The following is a 16,050-nucleotide window of genomic DNA, read 5'->3' on the forward strand; positions in this document are numbered from 1 at the left end:
TTTCTCTGTGGTTTTGGAGCCTGTCTTGGAACTAGCTCTTGTAAACCAGGCTGGTCTCGAACTCACAGAGATCCGCCTGCCTCTGCCTCCCGAGTGCTGGGATTAAAGGCGTGTGCCACCACTGCCCGGCAGAGAAAACAGTTTTGACACAGGTCTTTCATTATTGCCCCAATGGCCTCAAATTCCCAATCCTCCTGCCTCGGCCTCCCAGTGGCTGGGAATATTATTTATATTCCCAATTTTATATTACTTATTGGTTGGTCGAAAGCATCACCCCAGCTTCCTAACACTCCTAAATACAACAAGTCTGGATTGTTTGCCTGGGGACTTTGCCCCAGCTCCTGGCATAAGACCCCTCTCCAGGGAGGGTCAAAACCACTCCCACTCCCCCCCCCCAGAATGAACAGGTAGTCTCCGCTTTCCTCCCTTCCCCTCCCTTTGCTTTCCTGGGACCACCCGGTAGAATTGCATTAAACATGGGCATCTTTTATTCGGTTTCATTTGATCTGATTGCAATTATTTGCGTGGGCGGAGAGGTCCGTCTTAAGAAATCCCTAACAGCTATATTGGCAGCTTTTGGGGGGGTCTGCGTCTGTGTGCTTTGGAAGAGGCCAGCCATGTGCACGCGGAGCCCGAATGTGCAGGACTGGCTGAGCACACCACGCCAGTACCACAGGCCAAGCAAGCCCTGCACCTGCCAGCAGCCGCTCGCGGGAACAGCAACACCTGCCCGACCGTGTCCTGTTCACCCCAACTCTTCCTCCAAAGCACCAGCACAAGCGAGAGTCACCCAACGCACCGTGAGGGGAAGAACGGACGCCTTTAAGGAGCGCCCTCGGGGGCGAGCGAGCCCCGCTCCCCAAGAAACCGCGCGGGGCGGGGCGGGGCGCAGCTGGAGTGGGCGTGGCCGCAGCGCCAGTAAGGAGAACCGGGACGGGGCGGGACTTCTGTGTATTGGGTGGCCAAGGAGGGACCCGAGAAATGGCTCACCCCGGAAGGGGTGCTTACTCTCAAGCATGACTACCAGGGGTTCGATCCTCGGGACCCATGTGGGACCCATGATTAAAGGAAGTAATTCCAGCAAAATGTCCGCCGACACCCACGTGGAAGGCGTGGAAGGCGCACACCCACACCCCCGCGAACTCGTCTCCAATCCTGAATGAACCCATACGGTGGAAGATGAAAAACCATCTCGTAAATGTTGTCTTTTGACGCCCACAAACATATGTGCGTCTCCCCGAACATATGCTCTCTAAAGAAAAGAGACCGTGGGACTGGAGAGATGGCTCAGAGGTTAAGAGCACTGACTGCTCTTCCGGAGGTCCTGAGTTCAATTCCCAACATGGTGGCTCACAACCATCCGTAATGAGATCTGGTGCCCTCTTCTGGCCTGCAGGCATGGAGGCTGAACACTGTGTACATAATAAATGAATAAATCTTAAAAAAAAAAAAAAAAAGACCACATGGCCTCGAGCCAACAAAAATAGGAGGCAACTGGAGCTTTTTTAGGGTTTTGGTTTTTCAAGACAGGGTCTCTAACATGTCACAGCCCTAGCTGTCATGGAACTAGCTCTTGTAGATCAGGTTGGCCTCGAACTCCCAGAGATCCGCCTGCCTCTGCCTCCTGAGTGCTGGGTGGTGGGATTAAAGGCGTGCGCCACCACTGCCCTGCTTTTTTGTTTTGTTTTGTTTTTCTAGACAGGGTATCTCAACTTTGGAGCCAGTCCTGGATCTCACACTGTAAACTGTAAATCAGCCTGGCCTCGAGTTCAAGGAGATCCACCTGCCTCTGCCTCCTGAGAGAGCTCGGATTAAAGGCCTGCGCCACCACTACCTGGTTCGGGAGGGCTTCTAAACCCTTCAGAAGCCAGACTAATGGGGCGTGGTGGGGCACACCTTTAATTCCAACACTCTGGAGGAGGGGGCGAGTGGTCTACACAAAAAATTCCAGGAGGGGGCTGGAGAGATGGCTCAGAGGTTAAGAGCAGTGCCTGCTCTTCCAAAGGTCCTGAGTTCAATTCCCAGCAACCACATGGTCGCTCACAACCATCTGTAATGAGGTCTGGGGCCCTCTTCTGGCCAGCAGGCTTACACACAGACAGAACATTGTATACATAATAAATAAATAAATATTTAAAAAAAAAATTCCAGGAAAGGCAGGGTGCAAGGTGACCTTGTCTCAAAAAGATTAGTTTAGTAGCCCCAGGAGTCCGATTGAAAACGAGGCAGGAGGCCCCAGCGTGAACACTTTTAAGAAAAGGTGTGGCCAGCGAGAAGGCACGAGGCAGGAAGGCCGTTGCCCCCAAGCCTCAGGACCTCTACCTGGGACCTACAGGGTGGAAGGAGAGAACCTACTTTCCTGAACTGCTCTGACTTCCACTCATGTACACACCAAATGAATAAGTATTTGTAAGTTTTTAACCGAAGCCAGAGAAAAGGCAGATTGCACTGCGCGAGATAGGGCTAACTTCTCCTTTAAGAAGTTACACTCCACCCCCTAGTGGGAGTGACCAAAGCCAGCGCCTTAAAAAATAAGCACAGGGGCGGGTGGGGGCGATTGGTCAGATCCTCGGGCGGTGGCGCTCGGGCGCGCTTGCGCAGCACGCAGCTCCCGCCTCTCGGCGGGGGCCGGGGGGGGGGAGGAGCCAGCTACCGCTTTTATTGGCTCTCGCTCAAGCCCCGCCCTCCGGTCGAGGGCCGTCACGTGACGCGACGGCTGGGGCCTCCCGGCGCGGGGGACGCTAGTGGCCAAGATGGCGGCGGAGCTGGTGGAGGCTAAAGTGAGTGAGCGGCGGCGGCGCGGGCTGGGGCTGGCGGGTGGCGCGGTGCTGACGGCTCCTCGCAGCCAGCCGGGAGGGCGAGCTGAGGGGTGTGGGAGTGCGGGGCGACCGGGCCGCGACCGGGACGCGGGCTGAGGCTGCGGGCGGGGGGCGGGGAGACCGGGGGCGGGGTCGCCAGCACCGTCTTCGGAGTGTCGCCGTCGACTCCTGTCACTCCATTTCCGATCGGAGCTGGAAGTCCCTACAGTGTGGGGACGCAGCTTCCCCGGTGCAGGCACTGTCCCTTCCTTTGGGACAGCCCCACTGGGAAAGGCCTGGAGGGTCCCCTGTGGTCTCCCAAGCCTAAGGAATGCAGAGAGTGACTTCTCCAACCCGTCTCCAAGGCAACGAGGAGGACTCAGGTCCGGGTCCCCGCATCTCTCCTCGCCTACGGGACAGCATGGGGAAGGTCTGCAGGGAGTACCACAAGTCCTCTGATTCTCGGGGTCCCCATTGGCACCTCCCCCTAGTGAATAAGTAAGACTCCAGACTCAGTACAGCTATGAGTTCCGGGGTTCATTTTAGAGTCTCCGAGTCGCCGAGAACCGCCCCTCCGTCCCTTACATACTGGCTGTCCCCTGTCCTCCTGGGAAGGTCCCCAGCCCCCTCTGTTGCCTTCGGGGGTCCAGTCAGCAATGGGGTACCACGTTCTCCAGTAATCCTTACACTGTACTCCACCTTTAATCTCGACATCCTGGCGAATCATCTTACGGGGTTTCGGGCTCCCTAACAGCCCACCCGACCCACCACCCCCTTTTTTCCTGTGTTGCTCCCCAGATTGATCCCTGAACAGAGTCCAAGGGAGGACTGCTTAGGCCTGTTCCCCCCCCCCCCCATTTCTGCTTTGAGGTGCCAGGGCTCTGTCCCTCCACCGGGTGAGTCCCCATTAAACCTCTCTGAGGCGTGGCTCAGCATCGCCACCTTCCAGTGCTGTCCTGTCTCCCAGCACACTCCTCCCTCCTGAGTTCCTGCTGGACCTCAGCCTCCCTCAGGCATCTTCCCTCCTATAAAGTCACAACTTGTACCCCTTCTTTCCTGATTCTCCTGTTACATGGCTCTTCCCTGTCCCACTTGGACCTTTTGGGGTATTCTAGAGATTCCAATTAAAAAAATTATCCCTCTCCCTCCTCCCCCAGTTCATTCACCCAAAATGTACACCATATTCATAGAGTTTTGGGATACTCAAGATGGGAACATGTGAACTGTGAAGGTCCCAGGCACAGTCTTACTGCTTGAAGCCCCCTTTGTAGCATCCTGGAGCATTCCGGGGAGGCCAAGCCTCTTTGCCCACCTCATTCCTCAGTGGCAGGGGTGTGGTCCCTCTCTACTGGACCTTCTGGACCTCCAGTCCCACCTTAGTTGAACTTGACCCTCTTTTTTGAAGCTCTGTGATGGTCCAGGGGGACCCCATCACAACCCCTCAGAGAACATTGAGTGTAATGGAGGCTCCTCCATCTGTCACAGTGGGCTGGAGATTCTGTCCTTTGTGGTCCACTGGGGCTTATCAGAGGCGATGGTGGCATTTGAGGATGACTGGACCATTCAGCAGGCCCCGTGGCAGGCTTGTAGGCTGCCTTCATCCTTTGTCAGTGGTCTTGGCTTTCTGAAGAGCCTGGTCTAGTGACTATTGCCTCTCATTGAGCCCCAAGTGGAAAGCTTTTTTTTTTTTTTTTTAGACACCATGGAGCTGACACTGTTTATAAACCCAGCCCTGGTAGCCATGCCCGGGTGGGAAGTGCACTCTGAGCGATGGATGGAGACATCTTGCTGTGTCCTGTCCTAGTGCCATGCTGTCCCTAGCAGGCTGCTGGGGTATAGCAGCTGCTGGGAAACCTGACCCAGACCACATGGCAACGACCTGGGTGCTGGGATGTTTGCCATCCATCATGGGTGATGGGACTCCCCCTGGCTCTGGCACCCCTCTCCTCAGTCTTTAGGGCTTGGACTTGTTCTAGTACAAACGTGCTAACTACATGGTGTGTGTGCTGCATGGCCCTGCATGAGGTAGGAAATCAAGGCTCCTTTGAGGGTGCCCAAGGGCCACATACCCTGGAGTCCCTGGAGAGTCAGGGCTCCCCAGCAAGAGGTCTAAAGCCTGGTAGCCACTGGCCAAACTCCATCCCAGCCCGTTGTACCAAGAGGCCTCACATCATGCTGTCATAGTTGGCAACCCAAGTCCCAGGTGCTCTGGGAGCCTCCTGGGACACTGCTCTTGCTCACAAGGGCCATGTGCCCCAAGTGATCAGGTGGGTACCAAACGTGATGGACTCCTGAGACTGGGACCTCCGGGCTGGTCAGGTGTGCTTTCTGTGTCCTGCAGGCTTCTTTGGGGCTCATGGCCTGAGTCAGCTGCCTGTGTCCCCTCCAGCCACTTGGACCATCAGCCAGTCCCATGGAAGTCCCTCTCTATCTCCAATTTTCATTGAATTCAATCCAGCTGCAGAACTTAACACAGGAGGCCCAGGTTGTCCCTCAGGGAGCCTTGGTCCTTCCACCTGGGGGGTCTGCCATGCCCTCATGTCAGCTGTTGTGAATGCAGGCCCCACCCGAGGGACCCCCATACATCTGTCCCTGGGCCTTTCTATCATCTAATACTGTGTCATCAGCTTGGTCACTGACCTGTGCAGCTGCTTGGTTTCAGGCACCAGCTGTTCTCATGTAGGCCCATCCTGCTCCTAGGCACCCTGGGTGATGCCCGGGGAACTGGCATGGTTGGGTGGAGACCAGGTACAGGGTTCAGGACACCTCACTGTAAGACCGGGTCCAGTCCACAGTGCCCTGGGGGCCTTCCCCGAGACTAGCAAATCCTACCTAGTCTGGGTAGCACACATGGGAAGCAGTTTAAGAGGCCTCCTCAGGGTTCAGTCCTGAAACCTCTGCCCAGGAGTGCTGTCTTAGGACATAGCCATGCCCCTGCCGTAGCCAAGGCAGGCAGTCCTTCTGTTTCATGTACACGTCACACCAGAAGAGGAGGCTGTGAGGGACAGGAAGGGGTTCTGGTGGCTGGCGCCCAGGCATGTTAGAGGGCAACCGCTGAGAGCCGCTGTGGTCACCCTTCCACAGAACATGGTGATGAGCTTCCGAGTGTCGGACCTACAGATGCTTCTGGGCTTTGTGGGCCGCAGCAAGAGTGGGTTGAAGCATGAGCTGGTGACCAGGGCCTTGCAGCTGGTGCAGTTCGACTGCAGCCCCGAGCTCTTCAAGAAGATAAAAGAGCTGTATGAGACACGCTACGCCAAGAAGAACGTGGATCCCAGCCCACAGGCGCCACGGCCCCTGGACCCCCTGGCTCTGCACTCCATGCCCAGGACTCCCCTGTCAGGGCCCACCGTGGACTACCCCGTGTTGTACGGGAAGTACTTGAATGGACTGGGACGCCTGCCCACCAAGGCCCTTAAGCCTGAAGTGCGCCTGGTGAAGCTGCCCTTCTTCAACATGCTGGACGAGTTGCTGAAGCCCACCGAGCTGGGTGAGTGGTGGGTATCGGCTGGGGGATCTCCACAGTAGGCTCAGCCACTGGGCCACGTGCCATAGAAAGGCATGGCAGGTCACACTGGTCATCTCAGCATTTAGGGGCTGAGGCAGTATTATTGTGAGTTCTGGGCTACAGGGCAAAACTGTTTTTAAAAAACAGCAATGACTGAGGACGTAGGTACCATAGTGAGCAGAGCATTCACTGGCCTGCTGACCAGCACCGAGGCCTGGCAGCCTGTATCTCTCCCCAGCTCGACAAGGGGAGTGCCGTGAGTCTGAGGTTAGCCTTGGCAAATAGATTCCGATTTTTAAAAAAGAAAAAAAAAAGCTGGGCATGGTGGCAAACTCAAGTTATCACAGCACTTGGGGGGAGATGCAGAAGGATCAGCAGTTCAAGGTCACTCTCGACCAGCTGCTCGACAAGTTTGAGACCCTGTCTCAAGAAAAGCAGATGTAAGTGGAGCTAGCTGTGTTCCAAGCTGTCAGGTTAGGTTGTCAGGTGGCCTCGACCAGCAGACCACCGTCTGTGGGGCACAGATGGCCCTGGGAGGCCCACATCTAGGTTTCTCCTGCTAGAGCCCAGAGGTTGGTCCCAGCACTTGGCAGACTCACCCTCACATCCCTGTGGCCTGTTCTCCACTGAGTGGTCCCTTCCTGCTGTCGCAAGGCCGTTTGTTCCCCTTGTCCTGGGACTTGATGGGGAGTTTGTTTAATTGGGACTGCTGCAAGCGCCTGAGGAAGGGTGGCACTTGGCCTGTCTGAGGGCTACTTCTGTGACCTGAGGCCCCACCCCCTGGCTCAAGGCTCCACCCCTAGCCTGAGACTCCACCCTCCATGGCACTGAAGCTGGCTTATGGCAGAGCCTTCTGGCCCTGCCACCTTCTTGCCATGCTTCAAGTACTGCAATCTTGCCTTCTCCAAGGTTTCCACAGCCCTTGGCAGCTAGGGGCCAAGCTGCTGGTTATCATCTTGAGGATGACCCAAGTGCCAGGGAATTGGTCCCCCTGCCTGCCAGCCTGCATGGAGGGCTTCCTTCCTGCAGAGCAAGCCAGCCGTCACTCTGCCCCACAATGCAATGCTGTGCCCTGAGCCCCCAGGGACCCTGGTCACCTGATCTCCGGGAGAGCATGCTCCCCTGTCTACTCCAGCAGCTTGAACAAAGAGGACTAGCCCGCCTCACCTGCCTTCCCACCAGGACACCCCCTTCCGTGGGTCCCACACCCTGAGGGGCTCCTGGATTAGGAGCTCTGATCCTGGGCCTAAGACCATGATCCCTCAAGCTCTAAACCCCGTTATTTCACAGGCCTGCCCTGCCCTGACCTGGGCCCTCCAAGCACAAGCTAGTTCATGGTGGTCAGCCCCTTGCCCAGGCCAGAATGAGCCCCATGCTCCTTCAGGATTCCCCGGAAAAGCTGCCTGCTCATCCTACATCGGGCAGACAGAGCCCATAAATCACCTGAGCACGCAGAGTGGGAGGGAGGAGGGCCACAGGCCAGCTGCAGACCAGGGCGCACTAACATCCCGTTTAAAGAGGGCTGCTAACCAGAGAGGGCAAGAGGCTCATACGCGTACACACGGCAACCTGAGCTCCTGCCCCCCCCCCTGCACCCTTGTCTGCTGTTTCCCTACTCCTGAGCCAGGCAGGCCTAGGGCAGCAGAAGTGAGGACAGCACAGGACTGGATGGGGAGGGTTGTGTCTCCTCTCCCCCACCCCAGGGCTGTGCGGCTGGAGGGTGTCCTGGGCATCTGTGGTCGGAAGTGTAGAGATCGTGCCTGGACCTGAGGAGGTGGCCAGGGCCAGTGACCTGTGACCCTCAGGTCCCTAGGATGTCAGCTTCTTCAGCCCTACTCTTTCCCCTTGCTGCCCACATGGGTCCATGTTCCCTGGCTACCATGCTGTCTTTCTTGATTTGTTTATGTGGTTTTTGAGACAGGGCTAACAGTGTAGCCCAGGCTGGCCTGGAGCCTATGATGCTCTAGGTCCGAGGTTCTCAACCCTCCTTGTGCTGCGACCTTTAACACAGTTGCTCACGTTGTGTGGCCCCAACCGTGAAGTTACTTTGTTGCTACTTCATAAGTGTAATTTTGCTACTGTTATAAATTGTAATGTAGATCGGTGGTTTCCAGTGGGGTTTTTTTTTTTTGACCCCTGTGAAAGGGTCAAAATAACCCCCCAGAGAGGTCACACCCCACAGGTTGAGAACCACTGCACTAGCCTGAGGCCTTGCAGTGCTAGGATCAGAGCCACCCGATAGCACTTGCTGACTGTGAAGGCCTGTCAGATTCCTTCTGCCCCAGGGTCTTTGCAGGACTGTGGCTCCTCACCCCCCAAGCCTTTGGTTGCTGTCTGTCCTCAAGGTCACACCCCACTGCCTGCCCTGTCCTTTTGGTATTTTAGAGACAAGGTTTCTCTACAGAGACAGGCTTTAGAGCCTGTCCTAGAGCTAGTTCTTAAAGACCAGGCTGGCCTCGAACTCACAGACATCCGCCTGTCTCTGCCTCCTGAGTGCTGGGATTAAAGGTGTTCACCACCACTGCCCAGAATGCCCTGCCCTGCCCTGTCCTTATGACGTCTCCTCCACTGTGGTTCCCTTCAAACACGGCCTTTGTCTGTCTTCATCTTTTGCATGATTTTTTCGTGTGTGTGCTGTGTTTTGAGGCAGGGTCTTAGGTAGCCCAAGGTGGCCTTGAACCTCTGACTCGCCTGCTTCTACCTCCCTAGCCTGGGTTGACACGTATGTGCCATTGCACCTGGCGTGACCCTTGCTCCCTGATACCCAATTCGGGTCACTGATTTGAAGCAGGTCAGCAACACAGTGGAGTTGACTGGTACCCTGTCCGCAGAGCTAGTCTCCATGCTGCCCCAACTCTGTGTGCAGGCTGGGGTGCAGCTGGGGGAAACTCAAGCCCGCAGTGCTGCCCTGTTAGGGTTGCCTGAGCTGGTGACGCGGTGTTGCTTTCTCGTGGTGCTGAGGTACCCAAAAGTTCTAGGTTGCCTTGGGTCCCCACTGGTCCACCTTCCAGTCCTGGAGTGCATAAGGCTAAGAGAGGTGTTGTGTTCCATGACCCTGAGTGCTCTGTCCCACCCGTCCCTGTTGACCCTTCATGATCCCTTGGTATTCGCCCACCTCAGGCATGGTGGGGGTGCAACTGTGGGTTCCTTAGCTTCTGTTCTTGGGCCGTCCATGTGTAGTGTGTGTCGTGTCTGGTGTGGACCTCCACCCGCGCCCATGCTGCAGTGGGCCAAAGAGAAAGGGAAAGTAGTTGATGGGGGGGCAGATGGAGCAAGGTTGCTGTGTGTGTGCCTGCTTGCCAGGTTGGCCTTGAGCTCCTCCCAACAAGTCCTGGTGTTTACTCAGGTTCTCAGGAGGGTGGCAGGTTCAAGGCCAGCCAGGTCATAAAGTGAGACCCTCTCTTGGGGGAGACTGGGGTGGTGGTGGGACAACCGAGGTACAGAGGCCTTAAGGCAAGGGTGCGCCTGGTTTGTAAGGCCACCAAGGAGGAGTTCCCAGCTGGTGCTGCTGAGGAGACCTTGCCCTCAGTGTCTCAGACCTGGCGGGGCTACAGCTGTAGGGCCTGGCTGATGGATGAGGGGACCAACAGCCATGGCAGAGGTCCTGGCCTGGGGAACAGCATAGGGTGGGTCATGCCTCAGCTGACTGCTAGCGTGTGGGACCCACCCCAGCAGTGTACTCACCCAGCAGCCTGGGTCCTATGCCACAGAAGCTACCCAGCCTCCCTTAGGGCGATTGTTCCAGCTCGTCCTTCAGGACCTATAGGTTTGCTCAGCAGCGGCCGCCCGCCACCCAAGCACCCATGGGCTCTCTCCATGATCCTAGTCGGGCAGGTGTGATTCCCCTCACTGGAGCAGCTCCACTTCCCAGCCCTGAACCTGCCTACACTCACTGTGACTGGTCCCACAGCGTCTAGTTGAGACGGTCCCAGGCCAGTCCAACCCAGTGTCAGCATTCCTTGTAAACAGGGTGTCACAGGAACTTGACTTCTGGGGGCCTCACCTGCTAGCAGTGCCTGTGGCTAGACAGGGAACGCCATCTGGTGGGGCACTGGTTGATCTTGCAGTGTTGGGTGGAACTTGGGGCCTGCTCCCTGCAGCCAGCTGCCCTTGGACCCAAGATGCTTCTGCTCAAGCCTACTGCTTACTAGGGTGGCTGGCTCTGAACTCCCTCCTCCTGCCCCTCAGAGGCCTGCTGTGGATGCACTGCAGGCCACTGCTGAGTCACATGTCCACATGGTCAGAGCCCTCTGCTGGGGAAGGAACTGGGGCACACTAGGCCAGCAGTCTCTCCTGGAGCCACGGTGGCCTCAGGATATAAGTAGCTACCATTCTGCCTTTGGAGCACCCTCTTCTAAAGGGACCCAGAGTGGGAGGGGCCAGAATGTGTCCCCTGAGTCCCAGGCAGAGAGGGTTGGGCCTCTTGCCCTGTGGCTGAGGAGCTGTAGCCAGGCGGCCTGACCCATATGCATTCAGTCCCACAGAACGCAGAGAAGCTGCAGGAGAGCCCATGCATCTTTGCGCTGACGCCGCGGCAGGTGGAGATGATCCGCAACTCCAGGTGCGTCCACCGCCAGCAGCTCCCTTGTCGTGTGCCCTCCTGTGCTGGGCCATGTGGGCCCCGCAGGCTCACGAGCACCCATCACTCCATGCCAGGAGAGCCCAGCTACATTCATCTAGATGTCACCAGGGTTCCCTGGGAAAGATGGGTATGAATAAACTTTCTGAGGGTGTGGCCAGGACAGCACAGCCGAGCTGTGTTTACGGTTGTGACTGTCCCTACGCCATTTGGCAGAACAGAGGTCAGGCTGGGGTATGGCCAGGTCCTCTGCCCGCCTCCTTCCTCACCCCTACGATGGACACAGATTCTTCCTGGCATGGGCCAGGAATGCTCTGTCCTGTTGCCTATTACTCACCTGGTGATGATGGGGAGGGCTCCAGGGTGGTCTGTGCTGCCCACTGACTCCTGCCTTGTGCCCTGCCCACAGAGAGCTGCAGCCTGGAGTGAAAGCCGTGCAGGTGGTGCTGAGGTACGCAAGCAGTGCCCTGGCCCTCGCCTCTCCTGTGGCCATCACTCTGCACACACAGCCTCATCCTGTCCACCCCTGTACCTCTACCATCTGTTGTCATTGTTGGGACCTCTGCTGCTTGTCTTCACAGCCCCCTGTGTCCCCTGTCTCCCCAGGATCTGCTACTCTGACACCAGCTGCCCACAGGAGGATCAGTACCCACCAAACATCGCTGTCAAGGTTAACCACAGCTACTGCTCAGTGCCGGTGAGCCAGTCGACAGCAGCCAGGGCGCGGGGTGACATGGACACAGGGTAAGGATGGGACCTGGTGGGGTTGAGCACATCTCTGTTCACAGGGCTACTACCCTTCCAACAAGCCTGGTGTGGAACCCAAGAGACCCTGTCGACCCATCAACCTCACCCACCTCATGTATCTGTCCTCGGCCACCAACCGCATCACTGTCACCTGGGGCAACTACGGCAAGGTGAGCCCCCTGTGCCCGAGCCCCACTGCCCTATGTGCACCCTGTCCATCCCACATTGACCCCATCCACCCTGCGTTCAGCACCCTGATGCTGCAGCCGCTCTGTCCACAGAGCTACTCCGTAGCCTTGTACCTGGTGCGGCAGCTGACCTCCTCAGACCTGCTGCAGAGGTTGAAGACGATCGGTGTGAAGCATCCAGAACTCTGCAAGGCGCTGGGTGAGCAGCTGGGGCCCCAGGGCCTGGCTGTGCCCGGTGGGACCTGCTCTGTTCCAGGGTGTGCAGCACCCGTGGTGTGTGCAAGGGTGGCTGAGGGACTGGGGGCAAAGACACAGTGTCAGCCTGCAGTCGGGGTTCTGGATCTGGATGTGGGGGTTTCAGGGTCCAGTCTGTGAGCTCAGGCCTCCTGACTTAGTTGGAGAGCAAGGGCAGCTGGGCAGTCTGGGAGGCAGGTGACACTGGAGATCCAGGCCAGGGCACTTGTGATGGTGCTTGGTTTGTGGAGACAGGGTTTCTCTGTGGAGCCCTGGCTGTCCAGGAACCAGCACTGTAGCTCAGGCTGGACTCAAACTCACAGAGATCCTCCTGCCTCTGCCTCCCGAGGCGTGGGGCCACTGTCACCCGGCTGTGACAAGGGGTTTTCGGATGAGACAGTGTGGTTGTGAAAGACAGAGTTTCTGCGGCATCAGCCCACAGTGCCCACCCACACTTGGCTGATGGGGCCTCAGAGGCCCTGAATGTCGCCGGTGGCCATTTCTCTGCAGGACAGGTCCAAGCCACCTCGGAGGCATCCAGGCCCATTGTCACCCTTCCAAGCTGGGGTTGACCGTGCTGGGCCAAGATTCCTGACCAGGAGGACGTGGCCCAGGCCCCCTGGGGGGGGTGGCTTATACCTGGAGAGTTGAAGGCAAGCTTTGCAGACCAAGGCCACCAACTTTATTATTTGGTGGCCAGGGTGGGACAGCACTCACAGGTGTGCTGTCTGTGCCTGGGCTGAGCCTGCTCAGTGTCCCTGAAGCTGCATGGCCTGGGTTAAAGGGTCTCCATGCTGCTCACAGCTGAGTCCTCCAGGCTGTGTGGCATTAGCAGGTTGTGCTGCCTGGGACTTTGCAGAAACGCCCTGCGGGTCCCTGTGTGGAGTGAGCAGGGTTTGTGGGCTGGCGCTCGGGAACTGATGGCAGAAGGATAAGGCTCAAGGAGATGTGGAGGCCAGCCTGGCCTCCGTGAGTTCCTAGTCTCCTTCAGCTGTGGAGAGACCCCACCCTCTGACGCCTGTCCCCTCTGTCACCTCACAGTCAAAGAGAAGCTTCGCCTAGACCCCGACAGTGAGATCGCCACTACTGGAGTGCGAGTGTCCCTTATCTGCCCAGTGAGTCCCCATCTGTCCCCAACCACGTGGGTGGTCGGCCTCGTGTGGGACAGTGTCCTCACAGCCCTGTCCTTTCCCTGGCAGCTGGTGAAGATGCGGCTGTCGGTCCCCTGCCGCGCAGAGACCTGTGCACACCTGCAGTGCTTCGACGCAGTCTTCTACCTGCAGATGAACGAGAAGAAGCCCACGTGGATGTGCCCTGTGTGTGACAAACCCGCCGCCTACGACCAGCTGATCATAGACGGGTGAGTCTGACGGGCTCTGCGCGCGGAGACTCCAGCGGGACAGTGGGGCCTGTGGCCTGGCTTGTAGGACTTGTTGGAGCCTTTGTTATGGAGGTGGTCGCTGTATCTTAGTTTCGCTCTGCCTGGAGTCCCCTGTGCCTGTGATCTTGTGACCTCAGTCTTTGCAAGTGGCCACCTGCAGTCCTGACTGCCCTGCAGGACTCTGCCCCACAGCAGAAAGGGAGGGGTCGTGCTTCCCCTTGGGATGGCTCAGCTCTCCACTCCAGACACTGCGTCTGCTGTCTGTGGTACCTGAGGCTCCTGCCAGGCGCCACCTGCAGCTCTCTATCCCCAGAGCCACCTCAGGCGGCCTCTTGCCTGGGACCCTAGGTGCTTTCTGCCTGTCCTTGGGCTTGGCTGGGAGACTTGAGTATGTCCCCAGCAGACCCTGGGGAGTCCCAGGTCAGCATTTAACCTGCCATGCTCCCAGGAAGGAAACTGAGGCTGCTCCCAGCCCAACTCCTTCAGCAGGCGCTGGGCTTTGCCAGGTTCCTGGCTGGATGGGCCACTTGCTTCCCTGCCGAGCTCTAGCATTGGGTGGAGTGAGTGCCACCCTGGGACTGCGCATGCGGGCTGCATTCAATTGCCTTCTGTTCTTGCCCAGCTGTGCTCTTCCGCCCAGGCTGTCCCTAGCCCAGGGCTCGAGGCAGACTCAGCAGGTGCCTCTGCCCTTGCACCCCAGTGGAGAGGGGCTGTCTGGAGGAAGGCTCAGGTTGGTAGCCAACAGCCCTGGGCCGTGGGAAGTTAGCAGACCACAGGCCCCCAGAGGATGTGTAGTTCTTCCGGCTGGGGCAGTGGAGTTTGCCCAGACCCAACCCCGTCCACTCTGCTGCCCCCAAGGCTGCTGTCGAAGATCCTGAGTGAGTGCGAAGACGCAGACGAGATCGAGTTCCTGGCCGAAGGCTCCTGGCGCCCAATCCGTGCGGAGAAAGAGCCGAGCTGCAGCCCGCAGGGACCTATCCTGGTACTTGGTGAGTGCCTGCACACCGCCCCTGAAGTGTGCCAGCCAGCCTGGCCAGCAGCTGAGTACTGTCCCTGTCCCCGCAGGCACCTCGGATGCCAACGGGCTCCCGCAGGCCTCCAGCAGCCCCGGCGTGGGAGGCAGCATGAGCAGCGCACTGGGCGGTGCGGGCAGCGGGGCAGGGGCGGCAGGCGGCCCAGAGAACGGGAAGCCTGGCGCCGATGTGGTCGACCTCACACTGGACAGCTCGTCTTCCTCGGAGGACGACGATGACGATGACGAGGATGACGAGGATGACGATGAGGGCCCCCGGCCAAAGCGCCGCTGCCCATTCCAGAAGGGTCTCGTGCCCGCCTGCTGACGCGCCGGCCTCCCCTGCCCACCCCTCCCTGGCTCCCGTATCTCTGGACTCTCCTCTTGGGGGGATTTAAAAAAAAAAAAAAACAGTAAAGTGACAAAAATGAGAAAAGTACAAAACGAGAAAAAACAAGAGCAAATCAACACAGGCCGGCAGCCCTCGGGCCACCTCCCGGAGCAGGCCCCGCGGGGCACAGGAGGGATCTCGGACACTGGACAGGCAACGGCCGCGCTTGGCTGTTGTGCTTTTCCTGGCATTGAGGCCGAGCCTGGAGCGCTGGCCTGGCCGCGAGCGTCTTTAGTTGAGAAGCCATGGTGGGGCGGCGGGCCGGGGGACAGCAGCCACAATGTGCAATAACGTGGTGTCGCGGACCCGCGTGGCGTGGGGGGGGTGTCGTTTTCTAGCCAGCTACCTCGGTAACTCCAATTCATTCAGGTTCACTTCCCCACGGGGCAGCCCTGCTGCGGGCTCGGGCTCCTCAGCTGCCTCCCTGCCCGCGGGAGACTCGCTCTTCCACCGCCCGTCGCCCTCCCCACCCGACTCTGTCAGGAAGCAATACCGGGTCTGGTCCGGAGCGGGCGGCCTGGCGGTGTCACCGCATGAACTCGCCGGGAGGCCGGGGGCCCTGGCCATCCGCGGCACTCTTTTCTAATATTTGTATTCTAATTTAATTGTTTTTTTAAAAATGCAAATAAAATTTAAAAAAAAAACACCAAGAGTAGCCAGTCCTGGCCATCTGTGGGTTTTGTTTTGTTTCTTTGTAACCTGCCTGTCCTCCCCTGAGCTAAAGGCTGGAGGGGGCTTGTTAAATGATGTCACCAGGAGGCCCCTCAGGTTAAATATGGGCGGGTCTCTGGGCGTGTAGAAACACACACTGGAGTATATTACTCGACCCTGAACAGGAGCAAGGCTCCGACACACACCCAGGGACGTGCAGGGACGTGAAGGCATAGTGCTCAGTGAGACCCATGTGCTGTGACCGCTCAAGTGGAGGAGGCTGGTGGACCACGCAAGCAAGCCTTAGTATGATCTCGAGACAAAACCTCAGCACGCTAGAGCCAATCCTACACGAGAGCATGTGTGAGCATTGCACCCTCTAGGCCCAGAAGCCTGTCCCGCTCAGGTCAGGCCTGGGAACACTGGCCAGGAGAGCCCAAGGAACACCCATGGTTCCCATCTGGGAATGGGCAGCCTGGAGCCATCCAGCAGACAGCCCCGAGGGGCAATCGGCAGACACTCGGTGGGCACACGTCCAGGCAGACTTAGTGGGTTCCCAAC

At 58.1% G+C, this 16,050-nt stretch overlaps 1 protein-coding gene across 1 annotated transcript; it reads left to right on the forward strand.

Moving 5' to 3' along the window:
* Positions 1–2,723: 2,723 nt before the first annotated feature.
* Positions 2,724–15,469, forward strand: Pias4 (protein inhibitor of activated STAT 4). Its single transcript, XM_005359004.3, has 11 exons — positions 2,724–2,780; positions 5,883–6,288; positions 10,783–10,867; positions 11,295–11,336; positions 11,492–11,582; positions 11,674–11,802; positions 11,914–12,019; positions 13,096–13,169; positions 13,254–13,414; positions 14,294–14,424; positions 14,501–15,469. The coding sequence occupies exons 1-11, from the start codon at positions 2,754–2,756 to the stop codon at positions 14,773–14,775; spliced, it is 1,527 nt and encodes a 508-aa protein (XP_005359061.1). The 5' UTR covers positions 2,724–2,753; the 3' UTR covers positions 14,776–15,469.
* Positions 15,470–16,050: the final 581 nt, after the last annotated feature.

This window comes from Microtus ochrogaster, linkage group LG1 (genome assembly GCF_000317375.1).
Source record: "Microtus ochrogaster isolate Prairie Vole_2 linkage group LG1, MicOch1.0, whole genome shotgun sequence".
Taxonomy (NCBI): domain Eukaryota; kingdom Metazoa; phylum Chordata; class Mammalia; order Rodentia; family Cricetidae; genus Microtus; species Microtus ochrogaster.

Coding starts and splice junctions, on each gene's coding strand:
- Pias4 (XM_005359004.3), top strand. CDS start 2,754: ATGGCGGCGGAGCTGGTGGAGGCTAAA. Junction 11,337..11,491: donor GCCGTGCAGGTGGTGCTGAG/GTACGCAAGCAG, acceptor CTGTCTCCCCAG/GATCTGCTACTCTGACACCA. Junction 11,583..11,673: donor ACAGCTACTGCTCAGTGCCG/GTGAGCCAGTCG, acceptor CTCTGTTCACAG/GGCTACTACCCTTCCAACAA.